This window comes from Carcharodon carcharias, chromosome 13 (genome assembly GCF_017639515.1).
Source record: "Carcharodon carcharias isolate sCarCar2 chromosome 13, sCarCar2.pri, whole genome shotgun sequence".
Taxonomy (NCBI): Eukaryota; Metazoa; Chordata; class Chondrichthyes; order Lamniformes; family Lamnidae; genus Carcharodon; species Carcharodon carcharias.
In genome coordinates, this window is record NC_054479.1 from 91,535,507 (window position 1) to 91,557,465 (window position 21,959).

Genomic DNA, 21,959 nt, shown 5'->3' on the forward strand with positions numbered 1-21,959 from the left:
ACTTTGAAGAACAGCAGGGGAGTTATCCCAGATGTCCTGGCCATTCCTTATCCTTTCCTTAATCACAAACAGATTATTTGGTGAGTACACATTGCTGCTTATCAGGAGCTGATTGTATGTAAATTGGCTGCTGCTTCTCCCTAAGTTACAACAGTGACTAAAATTAAAATTATTTAATTGCCTGTAAAGCACTTTGAGCCATCCTGTGGTCATGAATGGTGATACACTGATGCACACCTTCCTTTCTATCTAATAACCTAGCTGGAGGGCAGATTTTACCTGCTGATTTCATCTTATTGAATTCATAACCCATGCTCTTAATTCCTTACTTTAAACCTTCTGGATCATTTCACATTGTACATTGACCACATCACACTGCACTGAGCCAAAAACCATTCTTACCTGAAAGTATCAGAGTTATAAATCCTGCAGGCCCCTCGCCCCCCACATCTGTTGGTTCCCCATTTCAGGCACGTTGTGTCTATCAAAGCTCCAAAGTAAATAGGAGCGGGAATTCCAGCTGGAACAGGGAGGAGGAGATAGTTGTCAATAGCAATTCCAGCTGGATCCTGGGACCATTTACACAATTATGTTAAACCGCTTTATTTTCACAACCACAGATACCTATTTTCCTAGCTCACATCCCTGTTCAGTCCAGCCATTGGCTATTTTCAGAAGCACATTTGAAGTGTATTATGTACAAGATGCCGGAGCTTTCAAACCTTTGTTTGCATGACTGATTGTTCTCTACCTACTGGAACAGCTTCTGTTGAACATGATTTGTTTTTCACCAGAGGAAAATGGGAATATTCAGCCATGTCAATTTCAGTCAATGTTTTCCCACTTCCAAAGATCTTGAAAAGTACACAGCACAAATTTAATCATCCACTTTGCTGATCTCACATTATTTTGTTTATAAACAATGCTAGCTAAACTTTAGGACTTCCCATTGTCTTAAACTATACATGGAGAATGGATGGGCATACAGGATTACAGCTACTGGTCGCATCAAGTTTGAAGCCCAACATGGGCTGACTGACTATTTCCAGTGTTGTGATTTCTATGTCACAGCACTGAGCCATACTGCTGGCTCTGCATCATTCTGATTGAAAGAAGCAGAGCTTGGCTGATGCCTGTAATCACCATACCCAGAGCTGTGCTTACCAGCATTCATTTTTTGAACTGGGAAGTTGTATTTTGCTAAAGTTACAAAGGGCAGGTTACCTATAAAAAAAAGTTCCTGGTGGGGGGTCAAATGATTTCAAGATTGATTATTGCTGAAAAGACAGACATATTGCTACAGATTTTCATCTTGCGCTCATGAGGATAAACACAAGAATGTCAAATTTCAAACAATCACAATAACTTTAACTATAGGAGCAAAGGCGCCAGAGGCTTGGGGAGCCAAAAGTTTCCTACTGTTTTCTCCATGGCAGCACCTCACTTAATCAGAGTCACCTTGTCAAACAAACAGCACACTTTTCTCCTGTAATATAAACTGTTGTGATCGTTTGAAATTTGGCATTCTTCCATTTGTTCTGATGAGTGCAAGACCAGAAGCTTCGGCTTTCAGCAATATTCAAGTTCTTCACCACAAAACAACAATTTCAAAGTTGCCTACATTGGATGTAATTGCACTGAGATGAACACAAAGCAGAAGTGTGCATTGCACAATTACCTTTGGCAGCAGTTTCACACTGCCTCTCAGATGGAATCAGGCTGCTTTCTTTCAAGTTGCCCTGGTGAACCTTATAGATTCAGGTTGAACCATTGAAAAAAATCTGCACTATTACTGATTTGCAAACTTCACACACCAATTCATCCGACATTGTCAGATGTAATGATTATATGTACCACGCATTCTGATCTCACTGAGCCACAGACCAACCAGGGCAGTGAAAGTGGGTGTAACGGATTTTCTCCAGGCCTCCCCTTAATGCCACTCATCATTGTCTGTTCGCAGGTGTTTAGCACATCCTGTGTACTGTGGCATTGAAATATCAGTGAAGTGATGAAGAAGCTTAAACCAGACTCTGTCCACTGCAATGATACTGAATACATAAGCTATTATGTATTCTGACAGCCAGTTGGTGAAGGAGATGACCAGAGGTCAATCTTTACTCGGTTTTAGGTTTATTCACAAAGTGAAATATCACAAATATATAGCTACTAACTCTACAACTTAGCACCTTTATAAATAAGAGTCTCTTTATACTCTTTTGAAGTATAAAAATCAAATAAATTAACTAATGAGCAACTCCTTAAAGTAGCTGTAACTAAAATAAAAACTTTACCTGAAACTTATCAAATTAAATTAAAATGTCATTCCCAGGGCTGATGATATGCTCCAGCTTCTGCAGAGCCCACAGGTTGTGGGAGGCCTCAGGCGTATCAGCGGACACTCTGTGCCCACACTCCAGGGACACTCAGGTGAAAAAGCAGCCACACAAAAGTACCCAGTTGGGCTGGACCACTCTCTCAGACACCTGCTGCCTGGACTGTTAAAAGGTCACCTTGGAAGGCCCACGAGCAGATTAACAAGGATGCTTTCTTCCCAGCTGCCTGCTCCCTCTGTGCCCGATAGCCAAGATCAGAAGCTTGGGGCTGAAGTGCAAAAACAGATGTCTGCTTCTGTTGATTCAGTTGCCAGATGGCCCCATTATGAATGCCTGGCTGAGCTCTAAGAAACACTAATGCACGCAGCTCAGCAGGCACTGTTTTTATAACTTGCGGGAGAGATAGAGCTTGGTTTAATTGAGATCTCTAACACCTTGTATAGCACCCTTATTTTTTTTCTTTGATGGGGTGTGTGTGTTTATTTACACAAGATTAAGAGGTCTGCAGTGAATAAAAACTTTTTAAAAAATTGACACTATGAATGACTGTCATTGATTATCACTCCAGATGTGGACACATCAACACCCTGCACAACTGTAGCAAAACTTCCCTACTTTTATATTCTATTCCCCTTGCAATGCTGTCCTTTATTGCAAGGGGAATGGAATGTAAAAGTAGGGAAGATTTGCTACAGTTCTAAAGGGCATTTGTCATAGAGTCATAGAGGTCTACAGCACAGAAAATGGCCCTTTGACCCATCGAGTCTATGCTGGTCAAACAAGTACCTAACAATTCTAATCCCATTTTCCAGCACTAGGCCCATAGCCTTGTATGCCATGGCCACATTAGTGAGACCACATCTGGAGTACTGTGTTTTCTCTACACTTAAGAATAGAATTGCATTAAAAGGATAGAGATGGCTCACTCAACTGATTCCTCGGATGAAGGGCTTATCTTATGAAAAAATGTTGTACAGGTTGGGTCTATATGCATTAGAGTTTAGAAGAATGAGAGGTGATCTTATTGAAACATATAAGATTCTGAGGTGACTTGACAGGGTGGATGCTGAAAGGACGTTTCCCCTTGAGGGAGAGACTAGAACTAGAATAAGGAGTCTTCCATTTAAGGTGGAGATAAGGAGAATTTTTTTTTTCTTGGAGGGTTGTTAGTCTGTGGAGTTCTCTTCTACAGAGAACAGTGGAGGCTGGGTCATTGAATATTTTAAGGTTGAGTTAGATAGATTCTTGATTGACAAGGGAGTGAAATGGTATAGGAGTAGACAGGAAAGTAGAGTTGAGGCCACAATCAGATCAGTCATGATTTTATCAAATGCCAATGCAGGCTTAAGGGGCTGATTGGCCTACTCCTGCTCCTGATTCATGTGTTTGTATGCAAACTAAGCCTTTTCCACATTGCCCCCTCCCTCCATCCCACCTCACCAAATAGATTTTCAAATTATCTTTGCTTATTGTGTCCATTTTTGGCTTATTTGAAAGACTTGCCAAAGGTTCATTGGTTCTGTACATAGTGTTGTCTATGTATTCAGATGCCTAGGCCCTAAGCTTTGGAATTTCCTCCCTAAAGTTCTCTATGTCCTTAAAACCTATTTCTTTGACTAAGGGTGCCTATCATAATACCTCCTTATGTGGCTCAGTGTCAAATTTTGTCTGCTAATGCACCTGTGAAACTACTTCTTTTATGGGAAATTCTACTATGTTAAGGGTGCTATATAAATGCAAGCTGTCATTGATCTATACTAAGTTAGCCTGTTTAAGTGAGTAAACCAGACTAGCTCAGCCTTTAGGCCATTCTGGGATGAAGATCTTCTTTAGCTGTTTTGTATTACTGGCATCAGAAATGACAAAATCTTTCAAAACTCCATCAGCGCTGGGACAATTGGAGCTTTCAAGACTGATATTGATACATGTTTAAAGACGTATGGAGCTAAAATTGGTAAATGGAATTTGAGGGATAAATCTGCCATGATCTAATTGAATAGTGCAGCAGGTTTGAGGAGCTGAATGGCCTTTTGTTCCTATGTTGCCATTCCCCCAGTTGCTATTTCCAACAAAATCTTAAAGAGTTAATGGAAATAAGAAGAGAGGGGAAATTGCCTCATTATATTTATGATTCCACTCCACACAACAATGCCTCCCCATTGTTCCAGGTATTGAGATAAACTTTTCTGATTCATCAAAAAGGAAAATGTAGTGACTCACCAAGTGTTCTTCCTAACAAGGTGTGTATACCTATTGCAAGTGATTTCAGTTCCGGCTCATTGCACCTAATGATAAAAGTGAAAAACATTATAAATGTAATTGTATATGTACACACAAAGTTGCACTATATAGGGCAAAGGTGGAGGATGGGTGGGCTGAATGTCAGAGCATTGTTTATGCACCATTCTAAAGAGGCTTCATCCTGCTTAATCTAGGATAACAATTATATTAATATTGGTGAATTACCACACTAAACTATAGATTGATTGTAAGAAAAAAAACTCCACCAGTAACAACTGACAGTACAACAAGATAGTGCAAGGCTCAAACCTCTAGTTATTAAAAAGAACATTCTACAACAAATAAGTTCAACACAACATCCAGATGACACTCTCTTTCGTGATTCCCACAGGCAAAATGTTAGTAGTAGATACACAGGAAGTAATTTTACCAAGCAGGGCTCCTATAATGGAAACTCTGAAGAAGAGTCATACGGACTCGAAACATTAACTGTTTTTTCCTCTCCACAGTTTCTGTTAGACCTGCTGAGTTTTTCCAGCATTTTCTGTTTTTGTTTCAGATTTCCAGCATCTGCAGTACTTTGCCTTTATCTCCTATAATGGAGCCTTGTTAGATGGGAACATGGCTCACTGAATTGACTCTGCACTATTACAGCGCTAGGTCTAATGACCTCCATCTGATCGAGGAGCAAAATCTCACAAAATTCTTTTTAGAATGTAAATCGTGACCGTCAGGCGCTGCTACAAGATGAATTTAAATAGTGTAAGGATCAGAGTTCACAATGGACAGCCTTAATAATAGAACATTTATCAAATTGAAATTCATGGGCTCTTTCAAGCTCCTTGCTTTTTTTTTGCAAACCAGTGAGTCAGGTGAACATTTAGTACCATGACACAATATAAACAGAAACTTAAACTATCTTTTTTCAATTTGTCATCAGGCACTGCATACATTCCACAGTGGGTAAGTACAGTACCACTAGTGTGGGCTGTCTGAAACGATTAGGTTTACAGCCATATTATTGAGTGACAGATCACACCAAGTGTCCTCTACAATGGATGTGATCGTTCTGAACAATGAAGAAATATGCTGGGTCCCAAATTAACAATTTCATCGGAACTATTGATGTAATCTGGCCTCTTGCAGATAGCAAGGCAGGCAGAAGTCAGAAAACAAAATCAAAATTTTACTTGAGGTGGAAAAGAAATCTCATGGGGACAAACAGTTGAGAGAGTGCAATTTGTAGAACCAAGAAATAGCAGGGGCAAAACAAGGAAAAGTGAAGAGAGCACGGTAACCACCATTATCCAGTGTTCTCATTGTGTTGGGAAAAGGCTGCATTAGTGCAAAGAATGCCCTGCCAAAAATGCAGAGTGTCATTCCTGCGAGGTGAGAGGCCATTTTAAAATTGATATGCCACAGCAATAACCTCCTAACACCAAAATTAATAGAGAAACAACTATGATCATCCAACAAGTTGAAGAAGAAATAGATAATGAAATGCCATTCTTGGGAGAAATTACAGGATCAAATGGGAACTATTGGGGTGCAGATAATATGATCAATGGACACAAAAACTTTAAATTAGACACTGGAGCAGGAGCTTCAATTCTTTCAGATACAACTGTGGCTAAAGCAAGACTTCCTCCAGCCATCAAACATAAAACTCCACAGTTCAGGAGGCATTCAGCTGAAGGTCAAGGAGCAGTTGACTGCTAAACTCTGGTACAAAGGAAGAAAAATTTTGTATGTGATCCGCAACCAAAAATGTTCACTATTAAGTCAAAAATCTTGCACAGATCTACAACCCATCTATCAAGTTGATGAATTGGGCAGCCCAGAAAAAAGTCAACAGAATTCAGGACAAAATTCCCAAAACTATTCACTAGTTGTGAGAAGATAAACTAGTACTCTGAGATGGGAGCAGCAAAACTTAGTCGAATCTAGTGAAAACCTTGAGAAAACCAGGCAGAAGATTTCCCATGAACAGGTGAAGGAACTAAAGTCCATTACATGGGAGAGCGGCTTGCATCAAGCAAGAAAGCCATAGACAAATATGCCCAAGGCAAACAACAGACAAACAACAGATGCATTGTCACACATTCCTGTTGAGAAGCCAGAACAGGAGGACATAAATTTCAGAGAAGATGTAGAGTCATATACCACATTGACAACAAAAATCCTACCAGCAACAACAAAGAGAATGAATTAAATCCAACAAACAATGAAGCAGATGAAGAACGTGCTTAAATGAGAAAATGCTACAAAAATAGATGCCTAGAATATGTTTCAAATGATTTCATCATGAAACAATACTTCAAGCAAAGACGACATCTCAGTGTCGTGCATAACTTGCTAATTTATAATGAAAGGTTGGTCATACCCAAAGTCCTTAGACTGAAGATCCTTCAGAGAATACACCAGGGACATTTAAGCATTACAAAGTGTTGAGCTTGAGTGCAAAGTTCAGTCTGGTAGCCAGGGATGTCAAAATCATTTGAGGAAATGATTTTGAGCTGCATCACCAGTGCAATCTATTGCCAAGTGTAAAAAGTATTGGTGACAGTATCCTCATTTCCATCCAGACATGGAAACATTTCTGCATGGATCTTTGAGCTCAAGGGGAAGACAATCCTCATAGTTGTTGACTATTACTCCAGATGGATCAAGGTTAAACCGCTCATGGTACAACAGAAGCAGCCATTAATTCATTTAAAAGGGATGTTTGCCACACACAGCATTCCCAATTTTATCATTTCAAACAATAGGCCACAGTTTGCGAATGAAGGTTTCGAGAAATTTACAGAAGACTATGGATTTGTCCACACAACTAGGTCACCCAGATACCCGCAAACAAATGGAGAGGCTGAAAGAGGTGTAAGAACGGTAAAAACTTTGTTGAAAAGAATGATGAGACCAACTTAGCAATGTTGAGCTGCCATTCCACACCACTTCAGAATGATTTAGTTCCGCCAGAACTTTTGATGGGAAGAGCACTACGGAACCAACCTCCTGTTCTTCTACCTACACTGATAACATGCCTAAAATCAACTGATATAGAGTGTGAAATGGAGAAGGAGGATGAGTATCGTGAAAATCAAACAAAAAACGACAATCAATGCCATAGAGTGATTGATGAGTGCCATAGAGTGATGATCAAGAACACTAACCAGGTGACTTAGTCTGGATCAGAGACCAGAATCGAGAAGGTCAAGTACTGGAAGCTACACAAAATCTGAGATATTATCTTGTAGAGACTGAAAATGGGGTAGTGAGAAGAAATAGAAGTGCACTTACATCTACAAGACAATCACCATTAGTGGAATGGATTAACTAGCCATATGATCAGGAAGGCAACTTGATCAGAGAACCAATAGTCTCTGATGATTCACATACTATCCACAGAGTTTGAGGGAGAACATGGAGAACTTGAATCCCATACAATGCCCGAGAAAGCTGAGAACAAGGTTGGGGCGATTGGTGAAACCACCACAACTTTTATCTCTGTGAATCAGAGATGAAGACAGAGACTTCGGGAGAGATGTAGGGTAACACAAATAATACGTTTGAGTGTCAGAGACTTAGTGGGGGTGGGGGTGGGGGTGGTGGTGAGAGAGATGTATTATAAAAGGTTAAAGTTAGTCAAAGGTTAGTCACAGATGCAAGGTGAGCTCATCAGAGCTGTCCTCACTGCATCGCGTCATCAACCTCAACAGATCTTGCGGCAATGACGGCCTTTTGAGCGTGTCTGCTGTTTCTGGCCAATGTGATGGCCTCATCGCCAGCATGCTCACCTTCAAGGGCCTCATCACCCTCATCCCCTTCAACATCCCTCATCAGAGGAGACGCGCTGCTCTTCCATCTTCTCCTCAGCCAGGACCTACCCTGTTTGCAATGCCAGGTTGTGGAGAAGGCAGCAAGCTATGATGACGTGCTACACCCTCTGGGGACTGTATCACAGTGCTCCAGCAGACCTGCCGAGGCACCGGAATCTCATTTTCAAAATGCCTGTCGTTTGCTCCACCAAAGTCTGGGTCATAGCATGACCCTCATTATAGTGCTGCTCTGCTGCAGTCTGAGGCCACCGCACAGACATCATCAGCCACGTGCTCTGTGGGTAGCACTTGCCCCCAAGGAGCCAACACTGCAGCCTCTGTGGACCCTGGAAGACTTCAGGGATCTGAGACCTGCTTAGGTTATAGGGGCTGTGGACATTCCTTGGGAATCATTCGCAGACCTGTAGGATGCATTTGCAGTGGTCGCAGACCAGCTGAACATTCAGCAAGTGAAAGCTCTTGTGGTTGACTACTTGCTGCCATGGAGATCTAAGCGCCACGGGAGTACAGTCGATGGCATCCTTCGTTTCTGGAAAACCAGAGATCAGTACAAATCCTAGAACTCTTGCTTCCTGGCTTTCCTGATCCTGAGCGAAATGCACAGGTTCTGTTCCTTTGTGAAGATGGTGTCCATGACCTCCTGGATACACTTGTGCATGGAGGTTTGCGAGACCCCACACAAGTTACCTGTGGAACCCTGGAAGGAGCCACTGGCATAAAAATTGAGCGCCGCAGTCACTTTCACAGCCACTGGCAGTGAATCCTCTCCATGTCTTTGTGGTGCCAAATCCTGCATCAGGTGGCATCTGTGATCAACCAGTTTCCCAGACATGCACAGTCTTCAGTGATGCTGGTTCTCAGTCATCTGCAGGAATGACAGGTGCCAACTATAGACCATGGGCCTAGCGAGGTGCCTACAAGCGACGGCTCTCTGTGGATCATCAACTGCATGCGCAGCAGGCCCAGCCGCCCCTTCACCTTGAGGGAGGTACTCCTCCCTTTGCCAAGCCAGGTGCCTCCACTGCAATGTTGTTCTTCTCTGCTCTCAGTAAGCCATTGCTAAATCAAGAGGCACCATGATCCTGATGTTCTCCTCTTGCAGGATCAAAAAGAGAGACACATGGGTTAGCCTATGTGCCCTAAGAACCTCTCTTGGTTAAGTCTGAAGGCCCCTTCACACATGGAAGAGAGTGCTGGCCACCACTTGGGTGGCCAACGTGTAGTGTGCTTCATGGCTGTCCGAAGCCCCACCCACCTCCGCCCCACTCCACTTGACCGATTGGCGGCAGCTTCAGCCATTGGACTGCCTGCTGTAATCTCAGCTCAGGCACAGGCATTCTCCTAACCCGCAATGCAAGGCTGCACTGTTAGCTTGAACCATAATGAATACTGGCCCAAACGTTAATAAGGACATTGCAAGTGGTTCTGAGCGCCTCCACCAGTGACTGCGCCATGGCCACCTTTCACAACAACTTGCCCAGTCAGCCAATTGTTCTGCTGGCCCCTCAAACACAACATTAATTTGCAGTCCGAGTCCGAGGGGTGAAAAGTTCTGGAGCATTTGGTGGCACTTTTATGCTTTTGTGTGGATTGAGTGGGCAGGGGCCTGACTCCGAGTGTGTCAATGGAGCTGCTGCTGAACGATCCCAGCTGTGGAAGAATGCTAACTTTTGACAAGCTTTTCCAAGTGTGTGGCTGCTTCCCTTACCCCCACTCCGCCATCACCCACCTATCCACCTCCCCCGCGACGGCATAAAACCAATTTTTGGCCTTCTCACCATATTGTCCACTCATGTCCACCATGACACCCACCGCCAATGGGACCAGATGATTCTGCCCATAGTCTACATCATCAGTGTAGTAAGATCACATGACAAAGCATGGAGAGAGATAGTTCTATGTAGAGCCTAAGTCCTATTATACATAGTTAGTATCATGTTCAATAAAAGGTAAAGTTTACCAACAGCCTTGCTTCAAGCAGTACCTGTAAGTCAAGATCATGAACAAGCCCACCTAAAACCCACAATGATGATAACAGAGTTTTGGCTTGAGGGCAGTCATTTTAACAAGAGCTCAGAGTTAGGATTAGGAATATTGAGAAATGCATACATTTTTAATATTATAAGCACATGCTCCTAGCAGCAGTCTTTCTGCAATGTACAGCTGAATCTGGGTGGGTGTGACACCCACTGGAACGTGGGATTAGCTCTGACTTTCAACAGACTGAGATACTCCAGGATTGGTGGTCATTTTTGTGAGGCACAATCCCTCTTTTGGCATGCAGCACAACACAAAACGAGTTCACTACTGCACCATTAGGCCATAGTAGCCTTGAGGTTTCAGGTTCCTAAACCCAATGGCAAATTGTGAAATGAAAACCATGAAGTCTGGCCATTTTTGGGGTAGGGAGTAGGGGGTGGGAGGTGGAATGCAGCTGTAGAAAATGATGAAGAACTGCCAGGTTTGTATAACACTCAACTGGTGGTCAGGGAAAGACACCTGCAACCTCGATCCATGGTCTCACTCGGGTACGGACAATTACTACTGCCTCAGCAGTGCCAATGACATCTGAAGTAGCAACATAACATTTAGCAAACTCAGATTTAGTTTATAGATTGTGTTGCAATCAGCCACAAGTGACTTGTTATCCAGGTAAACATATCCAGTCCTCAACAATTAGAGGGAGTGTATTGGTCTTAATGTGATTATTCGGTGGATAGTATAAGTGCAACGTCAATGAAAGACAGTGTCAGCAAACTGTATAGGTTGCAGCTCCATGGTGTCCATCCTAAAGAAGAAAGGGACATGGTAAAAGCAAAATACTCTGGATGCTGGAAATCTGAAATAAAAACAGAAAATGCTGGAAAACGCAGCAAGTTTAACAGCATCTGTGGAGGGAGAAACAGAGATAATGTTGAGAGTCTGTATGACTCTTCTTCAGCTCTGAAGAGTCATACAGACTCGAAATGTTAACGCCGTTTCTCTGTCAAGGGACCTGGTACTTTGGCAAATGGAAATAAAACACAGTGACATCTTGCACACCCAGAAACCTTAACATATAACAACATTCAGGCATAATTTCACTATGTTCCCCATACAAACAGTGCCAGTGTAACACTGAATCACTAATCTCATCTTCTGTATAGTTAATGGTACAACCCAAAGGATAATTAAACATTTCAATTTTCCTGCAATTAGTGGAGTTTTTAAAACCATAAAAAGACAGGGGATTAAGAAATTAAGGTATAAGAGCAGAAACTGCTGGAAACGTTCAAACGGTCAGGCAGCATTTTCGGAGAGAGCAACAGAGTTAGCTTTTCAGATCAATGACCAATCATCAGGACCTACTGATGACCAGTCACTGAATTAATCTCCATTTCACTCTCTCCACAGATACTGCCTGACCTGCTGAGTATTTCTGTTTCCATTTCAGATTTCCATCATCTGTATTATTTTGACTAACTAAGATGATCACACTTCAAAAAAGGTGTAAAGGACTCATTAAATTGTTTGAAATAACTGGGGTCTTTAATACTTTAATACTGTTCAGCATGGTAGTAGTGCCACACAACACGATGGAAGGTATCCTCAATGTGAAGACGGGACTTCATCTCCACAAGGACTGTGCGGTGGTCATTCCTACTGATACTGTTATGGACAGATGCATCTGCGGTAGGAAGGTTGGAGAGAATGAGGTCAAGTAAGTTTTTCCCTCCTGTTGGTTACTTCACCCTGTCTAGCAGTTATGTCTTTTAGGACTTGGCCAGCTTGGTCAGAAGTGTGGTACTGAGCCACTTTTGGTGATGGACATTGAAGTCCCCCACCAAAAGTACATTTTGTGCCCTTGCCACCCTCAGTGCTTCCTCCAAGTGATATTAAACATGAAGGAGCACTGATTCATCAGCTGAGGTATGTGGTAATCAGCAGGAGGTTTCCTTGCCCATGTTTGACCTGATGCTATGAGACTTCATGGGGTCCGGTGTTGATGTTGAGGACTCACAGGGCAACTCCTCCCAACTGTAAACCACCTCTGCTGGGTCTATCCTGCTGGTGGGACAGGACATACCCAGGGATGATAATGGTGGTGTCTGGTGTAAGGTATGTTTACCTGAGTATGACTATATCAGGCTGTTGCTTGACTACTCTGTGAGACAGCTCTCCCAATTTTGGCACAAGATTTTAATGAGGACTTTGCAGGGTTGACAAGGCTGAGCTTTCCAGTGTCATTTCCAGTGCCTAGGTCCATCCAGTTCCTTGTAGACTTTTTAGTGGATTAATACAACTGAGTGGCTTGCTAGGCCATTTCAGAGGACAGTTCCTCTGTTCTCCATTTCAGAGGACACTTAAGAGTCAACCACATTGTGTGCGTCTGGAGTTATATGTAGGCCAGACCAGTTAAGGACGGCAGATTTCCTTCCCTTTCAAAACCAATTGACTTTCCAGACTTTTATTGAATTCAAATTTCACATTCTGCCATGGTGGGATTTGAAACCTAGTCCGCAGAGCATCACCCTGGGTCTCCGGATTACTAGTCCACTGACAATACCACTACACCACTGCCTCCCATTGTAAGCAGTGACTTTGTAATTGACTCTTATGGTGATGGCAAATTATTAGTATTAGTTAACCAGTAGAGATGGCTGCCTGCCTTAATCATGGCCAGTATAATTTGTGAGAGGTATACCTGAGTCTGGAGAAGGAAGAGCTTGTTTAAGTCAAAGAGAAACTTTACCTGAGTAATATCATGAAACCAGGAACAGCTCCAAAGCAATAACTGAAAGAAGCGAACACGGTGACCGCCATGAAGTAAATGAAAACATTTCCACAATCACCTGTTCTTGGACACTGCCCCAGAAGGGCTGAGGAATTTCCCGCTGTAAAGGCAGAAATGCAGCTACAGTTGTGGAACACCTGTGCAAAGAAAAAAGACAACAGAGCCCCAAAGAATCAGTCCGGATTCACAAGGAGATCACAGCGTTTCTATCTGTCGTAAAATGTTTCAGGAATTAAAGGAGAAGCCTTTTTCAAAAAACTTGGGGCGGGTGGAAAACATGGAAATATTTTGTGTCTACATTGACATTTGTCAGGTCCAATGAATTGGGGATTCTTTTACCTTTGTGCAATGGTGTAATGAATCTACAGCCCCTTTCACTTTGCTCCCCACTTTTATTTCCATTGCGGTCAGGAAAGTGAGCTCCTGCTTCATTATCACTCTATTGCACACAAATTCAAAATCACCCCACTGTAATTAAATTAGTAGCTTCCTAACAACAAGCAAGATGAAGGTGTTAATCATCACACAAGATCAGTTGGGTAAACAAATCCTGTTCCCAAATGCAGTGCATATAGTCAAACCTTTCTTGAGCAAGCATGATCTCCTGTACCTACACCCATTTTAATCCTCGCCTTATGAACAAATGGTGGCGACTAACACTTAACAGGTTAGCAGATATTGCTCAGAGATCATAAAATTACAAGCGGATAAACTAGAAGAATTTGGATTGTGGTTTGATAGACATCTGTTCAATTAGTGAAGTAAATGCTTTTTGATTATTTGTTTTCCAGGAATCAATAATACATTGTCTTTTGCAGGTAAGTAAAATGAAAATATATTTGTTCTCCTTGCATGCCAAGAGTTACATCAATGAGTATATTGCTTACTATGATTCGAGGGGGTGGAGCAGGGTGCTGGGAAAATGGGAATTAATTCATCTGCTGTTCAAGTTAAGAGGGAATTTGTGGGAGGGGATCTTGTGCTCTGTGAAAAGGCAATTAAATACCAAACATCCAGACCAAGTTATCAGGCTAAACTAACAGGACAGATTTACTTAGAGAAATAATAGAGCAAAATAGCACAGGTAACATATTGAAACGGTATAGTACTCCCAGGAAGTGAGTTGTATATTTAAATATTATGATGAGACTGCTTGACTCATACCGTACTTACTTTAAATGTTTAACTTTGGCTGGCTGGATCTCTCCGGCTTGGAAAACCCAGCAACTAAAGCGGGATGTGGAACCTGTCCATAGAAATTGCTAAATGCCTTTACAGCACAGCTTGTGGGTCAGCAGGAGCAGTAGCGCTGTGCCCAACACAGGCCCACTAAACATAACTGTTTCCCTGCCCACCATTCCATCCATTCCACACCCCACACCCCCCCAACCAATTTTGCTTTGGGACTCCATAGGTTCTGCGACCACAGCCAAATCAGCATTCAGACCTCAACCTTCCCAAATTCCATTATCAGGAACATTCCGCTTCAAGGTCAGAAACCCTTCTTCTCTCTGTGAACTGAAGAGTCAGGGGAGGGAAGTGGCAAGCGGAAGGGAGGAGGTAGAGAGAGGTGACAAGTGAAGCAACAGTTTGTTCTTAAAAAAGACCATATCTGTGGAAGACTGGCCAGTGGGCAAGAGACGAAATTTTCAACAGAAGGCTGCAGCCAAGGACTTTTGGGAGGTTACTGGAAGGCGTGGCTGTGATTGAAGGTGGGAAGGTGGAGATAATGTGGACAACATTGAAGGTAAAGATGGGTGTGGCCAACATTGTGGGGAGCAGCAGGGGATGGGTCGGCCACCATCTGTGGGGAAAGGGCAGCTCAGTGAATTGGGGGGCCCTAGGCTTCTCTGTGAGCCCCGAATATCCTCCCCAGCAAAGGAAGCCTGAAAAATAAATAAAAAAATTTACCTATTGGGACTCTTCTAACCAGAATTGGTCTCTGCCTGACAGTCCTCAGCTTAAAAATTGATGCTCAGGACATGATGACATTGGGTTTGACAACATACATATTTCAGAGTTGGACTTCATTTCCTTCTCGCAGGTTTCCTGCACAAAAGAGCAGGTTAATACAGGGGCAGTGTGAAGGAAGCAGGTGGGGAGGGAGGGGATAACTAACACCTGTTATTTTAATTGCCCCCGTCCAGTGTCAACCAGGCGCAGACCGTTTAAATTGGGCTTATGTCTCTGTACATTGGCTTTGAATTTACCACACTTCAAGAGCAGGCTGTGCCCTTTGGTTTCACTATTTTGTACAAGGTTAAAAAGCTAGGTGCAGCCTCTGAATGTTAGGAACATCAATCATATCACCTATCAACCTTCTCTTTACTGGTGATGTGGTGTTCAACTGTTTGGTGTTTGATTGTGTGTGTCTGTTGACTGCTTACTATGTGATTAGTTAAGCCTGGGTGTGGTGACTGAGAAAGAGAAACTAAACTATAGGCAGCAGCTGGAAGCATGAGAGCTGACATTGAAGCACTGAATAAAAAACCTGTTCAGCCATATAACCTGGAGAGTATCATCTCTGCATATCCCTTGTGCGTAAACACAACAGGCGCCAATTTTCCCCATTTATATAATTGGTCCTCAACTCAATTTCCTCCCTACTCTCATTTATTTTGGGTTCAGTTATATTTGAACTGTTTATTGTGAATACAATGTTAAGCATCAAGTACTAATTTTCAAATTTGGAGGATGGTTCTGTACCTTATTATGGTTCCTTGTACCATTAGCATTCATTTTAATATCACATTACACAATTAGTTAGCACATGGCTCCCTCAGAACCTGCTGGAAATACTTTGGTTAAATCAACACAGATTACAGCGTGATATGGTAGAATGGGACAGAATAGATAGAAGCAAGCTATCTTCAATAGTCAATGTGACAAGAGCAAGAGGTCATAGACATTAGATTAAATGGAGAGGAGGATGAGAACAGATAGTAGCAGAAATTTCTTCACCAAGAGAGTCAGGAGGAATTCAATTGCAGGATTCGTGGTTGAGACAAAAACCGTCAATATTGAAGATTAGAGTGGACAAGTGGTCGACGGACGGACTGTTGGAAGGGATATGGGAGCAGGGCAGATAAATGTGATTAGAACAATCTACCAATGTGTTTGGGGTGTAACTGCCAACATGGCTGGTTTATCCAAATGGCCCATTCCTGTTTTATAATATGGAAATGGAAATCAAAGTCTCTTACAGTATTTTTTCCTGTTCCAGTAGATGTTTTACAACCAGCGAGACAGGGTGAAACATATGTGACCCCAGTTCCAGCACAAACAGGCTCCCACTTTGTTCCTGGGCAAAAGCAGCCAGCGTTACAATTGTGGTACAGGGCACTTCCCTCATAGGAGACCTGTGAGGTGCTAGGAAATGACAAAAAAGAGTTCATATAATCGTACGGTAGGTAAGGTTCATCATGCCTGTGCTGGCTTTTTGAAAGAGCTATCCAATTAGTCTCAATCCCCACTCACTCTTTCCCCTTAACCTTGCAAATTATTTCCCTTCAAGTATTTGTCTAATTATCTTTTGAAAGTGCATATCGAATTCATTTTCACCACCTTTTCAAACCGTAATAACTCAGTGAAAGAAACTGTCTGCTCATTGCCCCTCTGGCTCTTTTGCCAATTTACATTAAAACTGTGTCCCCTGATTCCTGACTTTCCTGCTATTGGAAGAATTTCTCCCAATTTATTCCATCAAAACCCCTGAATTTTCAGGAGATTGTAAATAGAGTTGACTTGAATTGCTTTATTTCCTAACCATCTTCAACAGCGGTCAACATGCACAAAACAAATGGTATCACAGGTGAAGGAGACACAGATAAAGCACACAACAAAGAAACATTAGGAAGGGGGAAAAAGGGATACACAGCACAGAGATATTAGGGTAGATTTTCTTTTTTGAGTCCCCTGAAATGCCAGACCCTTGGGCATACTGTGCCTATTAATGAAAGTTGTGTGCCATTTTCCTGTCCTGGATTACAGTACTTGCATAGCCCAAGGTGTTGACTCAGCCCTTGGTGGAGACCTTCCACTAGGAACCATAAACTGGTGGGTTGCAAGGCACCAGCATTAGAAACTGCGATATCAAGAAGACACCGAGGCTGATAAGATCATTCTTGGTGATGGTGGGAAGGGTAGGTGAGCAGGAGATGGGAAATGAAGTGAGAAAATAAATACATTTGCTATTTCTTCACTCTTCAGACTTGGATTCCTGCAGACTCTCCAAGTCGAGGTGGGTGAAGGAGGTGGTGGGGTTGCAGTTGGGGGGTGGGGTTGGGGGGCTGTGGTGATGTGCCCGTTGTAAAACCCTCTGCTCAAAGGCCAAGAAATCCCTCTCCTGCCTATTGCAAACTCAATCCCATTGAGAACATATCTGATGAGGGCCTGGGATAAGGAAGAGAAGATGGGAGGTAACAAGTCTCTCTCTCATTTTCCTCTTCACACTACCTGGAAACAGAGTATGTCCCAGTCATAACAATGAGGAAAATCTTTCATTTTGGAAAATTTGTCGCTGGCTACCATGGTAACAGTACCAGCGGACATCTTGGAAAAGGCCAGGATCAAATGCAAGTAGAGAAAGGAGATGCAAATGATCATTTTAGGGATCCTGTCTCAGCAGGGATCCCAATCAAATGGAGAATTATCAACAGACCATACAATGCACAATATTGCCAAAATAATGAATTGATTCCTCTGCCAACATCTCTCTTAAGAGTGGCACCCAAAGGGATTCTGAATGATTGATATCGTCCAGTAAAATAACAACTTACCCCTCATAGGAGATAGTTAAACCAGCCACACGAGAGTTTTCACAGCCCATTCCAAAATAAGAAAGTGATAATAACCAGCCCAAGGTGCTGCATCCAATGGCCAACTTCGCTGCTTGAACAATACTTAACTTGAACTTTTTCATCACAAACCCTCCCAAGAAAAATCCAATGCACACTGCAGGGATATTTATGAGACCTGGAGGAGCAAAGACAGTGAATTATAAAGTAACTTCAGATTAAAATGAGTAAAATATAGAATCTTACACTATAGAAGCAGGTCATTTGACCCATTGTGCTTGTGCCGGCCCAGTGAAGGAGTTATCCAATTCATCTCAATGTCTGCCCATTCTTTCATCACAGCCCCGCAAATTCCTTCCTTCAAGCATTTCTCCTATTCCCTTTTGAAAGTGGCCATTGAATCCGTTTCCATCAGTCTTTCAGGCAACACATTCCAGATCATGACAACTCCCCCTTTTAAAAAAGAATTTCCTCGTCTCCCTCTATGGGTGTTTTGTCAGCATGTCAAGATTACTTATTCCTTTCTCAGCAGAACCTTCACATCACATAGCTCCTAGAAGCTGGAATACGGCCTGACCTTAGTTTATTCTGAAACCATAACCTGCTTCAGAAGTGGCTGCTGTACAGACTCCCCCATGTGTGATCCTGACGTCCATCAGGAATCAACAGCATCGGGAGAAATAGCTAAACTCACGTGTGTGTGTTATCCAAGCAGAACGCAACCAAACTAAAGGAAATGACTTCTCTTCAGCCAAGTGTTATTCTCAGCCCAGATTACAGTCCATGAAAACTAAGAGTCACTGGGCCACAGGCGAGAGTAACATTTATTGAAAATATTTTATACACTGTAATATGGTGCATATGTCTCACATGCTAGGCTTTCCTCTTTCTTCTGCAGCCTCTGTGGGTAGAACTACTTTGCTATTTGGATGGGACAAGAGGAATACAAAATATGGGCTATGGATACATGTGGATTCAATGGTTAGGCCCAAGTGAGGAGTAAAAGTTATGGGTTGAAAGGCCTTTTATTCTCTCTACTATCCTATAGTTTTGGAGGAATTTCTACTGTGGAGTAAATTCAAGCAGTTCAGTTATTTTTAGCCTCTACAGCTAACTCTGCATTGTTGATTACAAAATCCCTCTCTTTTCCTTTGTCTCATTGCTTCTCTCCATCTCAAATTCATTCATGACTTCTTCAGTCTGTTAGCTCACTTTCCACTCTGTTCGCTCACCATGGGTCATCGATCTTCTTTTTGCCGCCTATTGCCTAACCTTCCTCACTCCACTTCCTGTACACCTCGCCTTTTCTCTGCCTTACTTCAGGGGATGGAGCCCAGAAGCTGGCCCCATTCTTACACAGTATCTGCCGGCTGCCTTCAAACCGCCATGTTTCCTCCCCACTGACCTAATCCTTCATTCTGCAATTCCTCCCTCACTCCTCCCCCAACTCGCTTCCCAGCCCAAGTCCCCTATAGCCTGTCCTGGCCTCATACTCTCAGCATCTCTCCCAAGCCTAATGAGGGATAATAAATTCATGAGGGCAAAATGTTTTAAAAATCCCTTGAATGATGCAAGCACCAGTATTCCTTACATCCTCAGACTTTTCCCTACATTTTTATACACCGTATTTTTGCCTGCACATTTTCATTGGCCTTTTGATATTCCTATGGGTGATTGAGCATCCATAGGCTCAATTTCTCACATATCTATCACTGCACTGTCACCTAGTGTCTAACATCGGTACTGTCATCAACAGGGAGATGGAATTCCTCTCATGTTATCAAGGTGTGCAAATGCATACAGAAGGATGTATAGGAAAGCAAATGCTAAAATATCGTTACAGTCATTAAAGAATTAAAGGACAAACTCCAGAAGCCTATTTAAAATGCATTTTCCTCAACATTACCATGTGCAAATAAGGGTAGATGCACCTTAAAATCTGAATTTTAGTGCGTAGAGGAGATGGATTACTTCAATATTCTTCTTTCTCCGACAGTCCTGGAGTGGTTCGCTCCAGCAACAATGCATGTCAATATTAGCATTTCAAAAGAAAAAAATAACTTTTGGCCATTAACAAACATGCAATTTCCAAATGACATTCAGTACTAAAAAGGGTTGAGCTTGAGCAGATGAGATGAGCACTTTATGCAGGGGGTTTGCAAGAGGCAAATTCAATCATTTAGCACCAGAAGTAGGACAGCAGAGCACAGCCTCAGTAAACAGGGTCCTGGGACCTTGAGTATAATTGTGTTATCCATCTGGTCAGGGACAAGGTGGTACAGTGGCTGGTACTGGGGGATGAAGGAAAGCACGCAAATGGGTGGATGCTGTTCTCTGTACACAGAATGGGATGGCATTTTGTTGGGGCAGTGTACAGGCAGATCCACTGGGACGCGATGTACCTGATATGAAATTGTTTAATGTTGACAGGTCCTAAAACCAAGAGGTTTTTCTTCAGATGGCTGTGCGCGCCTCAGATGAACGTCATTGCATGTCCCAATTTTAAACTCCAATCAATTAAAGAGGCACCAGAAATTGTTGTTTTTTTTCTTCGAAAGATTTCAGAAGCTTGAAATTTGGCCTAGATTTTTGCAGAGACTCCTTGGTGTATCCAAAGCACCCGGATCCTGAAGTCGCATCCCAATATCCGACCAATCCTATTTTTGCTGGTAGGGAAATGGATGTGACCCTCTTGTAGGGGAAACCCAGTGCTGAGTTTAAACGGGCCCCATTTTTGCAAGAGCTAAAGTCCTATCCCACAGTGTGCTAGTTATAAATGTTTACATTAAACGTAAATGCTGGTAAAGGGTGGATAAGGTCTGTGGAACTGTAAAGCTGTCAAATTATTTAAATAGCCTACCCTTTAAAAAATTAAAAACAAACTGCCTGCCTGTGTCTGAGTTGAAAAATAAATGGCGTTTTCAGTTTCAATCGCTGTTTGTTGACATAACACCAAGTGCTATCATTATAGAATTATCATTGCTTAACTGCTTTCATAACCTATTATCATAGTGGTGGGCTGCAAGTTCACAGTTTGATTGCTAGCTCCAAGAGGTTATTACAGGATTAGCTGCCTCTAATGTGGGGCTCTGAATACAAAAGTTTGTTTTTATGTGGGATTAAGTACTGAGAGGATTTAAATGTATTGAATGGGCTTCCATGAGTGCATTTTATAAATATAGGGAAGCCTGGAATAGATATTAGAATTTTATTTGATTTCATCTTAGCATGGCTTGAAGTCTGCCCATGGTGGATACTGGGTGAGTTGGCATGAAGGATGTAAAAGCAAAGACAGGTGGGCGGAGGTGCATAGGTTGGCATGAGTTGGCATGGGGAGTGGATGTCAATGGGGCAGGAGGTGAGGTTTAGAGGGCCTAATATTTAACAAAACAACTTGGAGAAAGTTCCACAAAACTAAAGTGGGCCTTTTAAGCAGCCTGCCTTGGCAAACCCTGTGGTTGCCTCTGACCTTCAGCTTTCGAAACTTAGCTAAGCATTCATAATGGGCTCATCTAGAAAACAAGCCCTGAGAAATGTAAATAATGAGATACATTGAAACTAAAAACACTTTTTCTAAGCTACACCAGGTGTCCTGACAATCAAAGCAGTACAGGAGCAGATGGGTACTTTTTTCCCTTCTGAAAGTTGCTAAAGGTCTTTTTTCCCCATTTTAAAATGACTTTGGGCATCAACATCACTTCAGATTATTATACTAGAGATTCTAACCAGTTACACAATGCTGATCAATGTAACATTCAACTTACCTTCGTAGGACAGAGTCCTATAATCAATCATTGCAGTAAAAGCACATCTAACTTATAACGTAAAATCTAACCATTGAAACTGAAAGAGATTTTTTTGTATTTAAAAGCCTGTCAATGAAAGAATTCCAGAAACAGATGAAGGGGATTTAAACAGTCCATCCCCACAATGAAGCCAGCAGGGGCAGGAGTGCTGCACACAGGAGAGCTACCTG

At 42.4% G+C, this 21,959-nt stretch overlaps 1 protein-coding gene across 1 annotated transcript in view; it reads right to left on the reverse strand.

The window, feature by feature from the left end:
• Positions 1-398: 398 nt before the first annotated feature.
• Positions 399-21,959, reverse strand: part of LOC121285945 (solute carrier organic anion transporter family member 1C1-like) — a 49,458-nt gene continuing 27,897 nt past the window's right edge. The window contains exons 10-14 of the mRNA XM_041202909.1: positions 17,966-18,161; positions 16,391-16,556; positions 13,146-13,324; positions 4,557-4,621; positions 399-520 (exon numbers count right to left, since the gene is read on the reverse strand). Coding sequence (XP_041058843.1) covers positions 399-520; positions 4,557-4,621; positions 13,146-13,324; positions 16,391-16,556; positions 17,966-18,161 — 728 coding nt within the window. The remainder of the gene's footprint in view (positions 521-4,556; positions 4,622-13,145; positions 13,325-16,390; positions 16,557-17,965; positions 18,162-21,959) is intronic.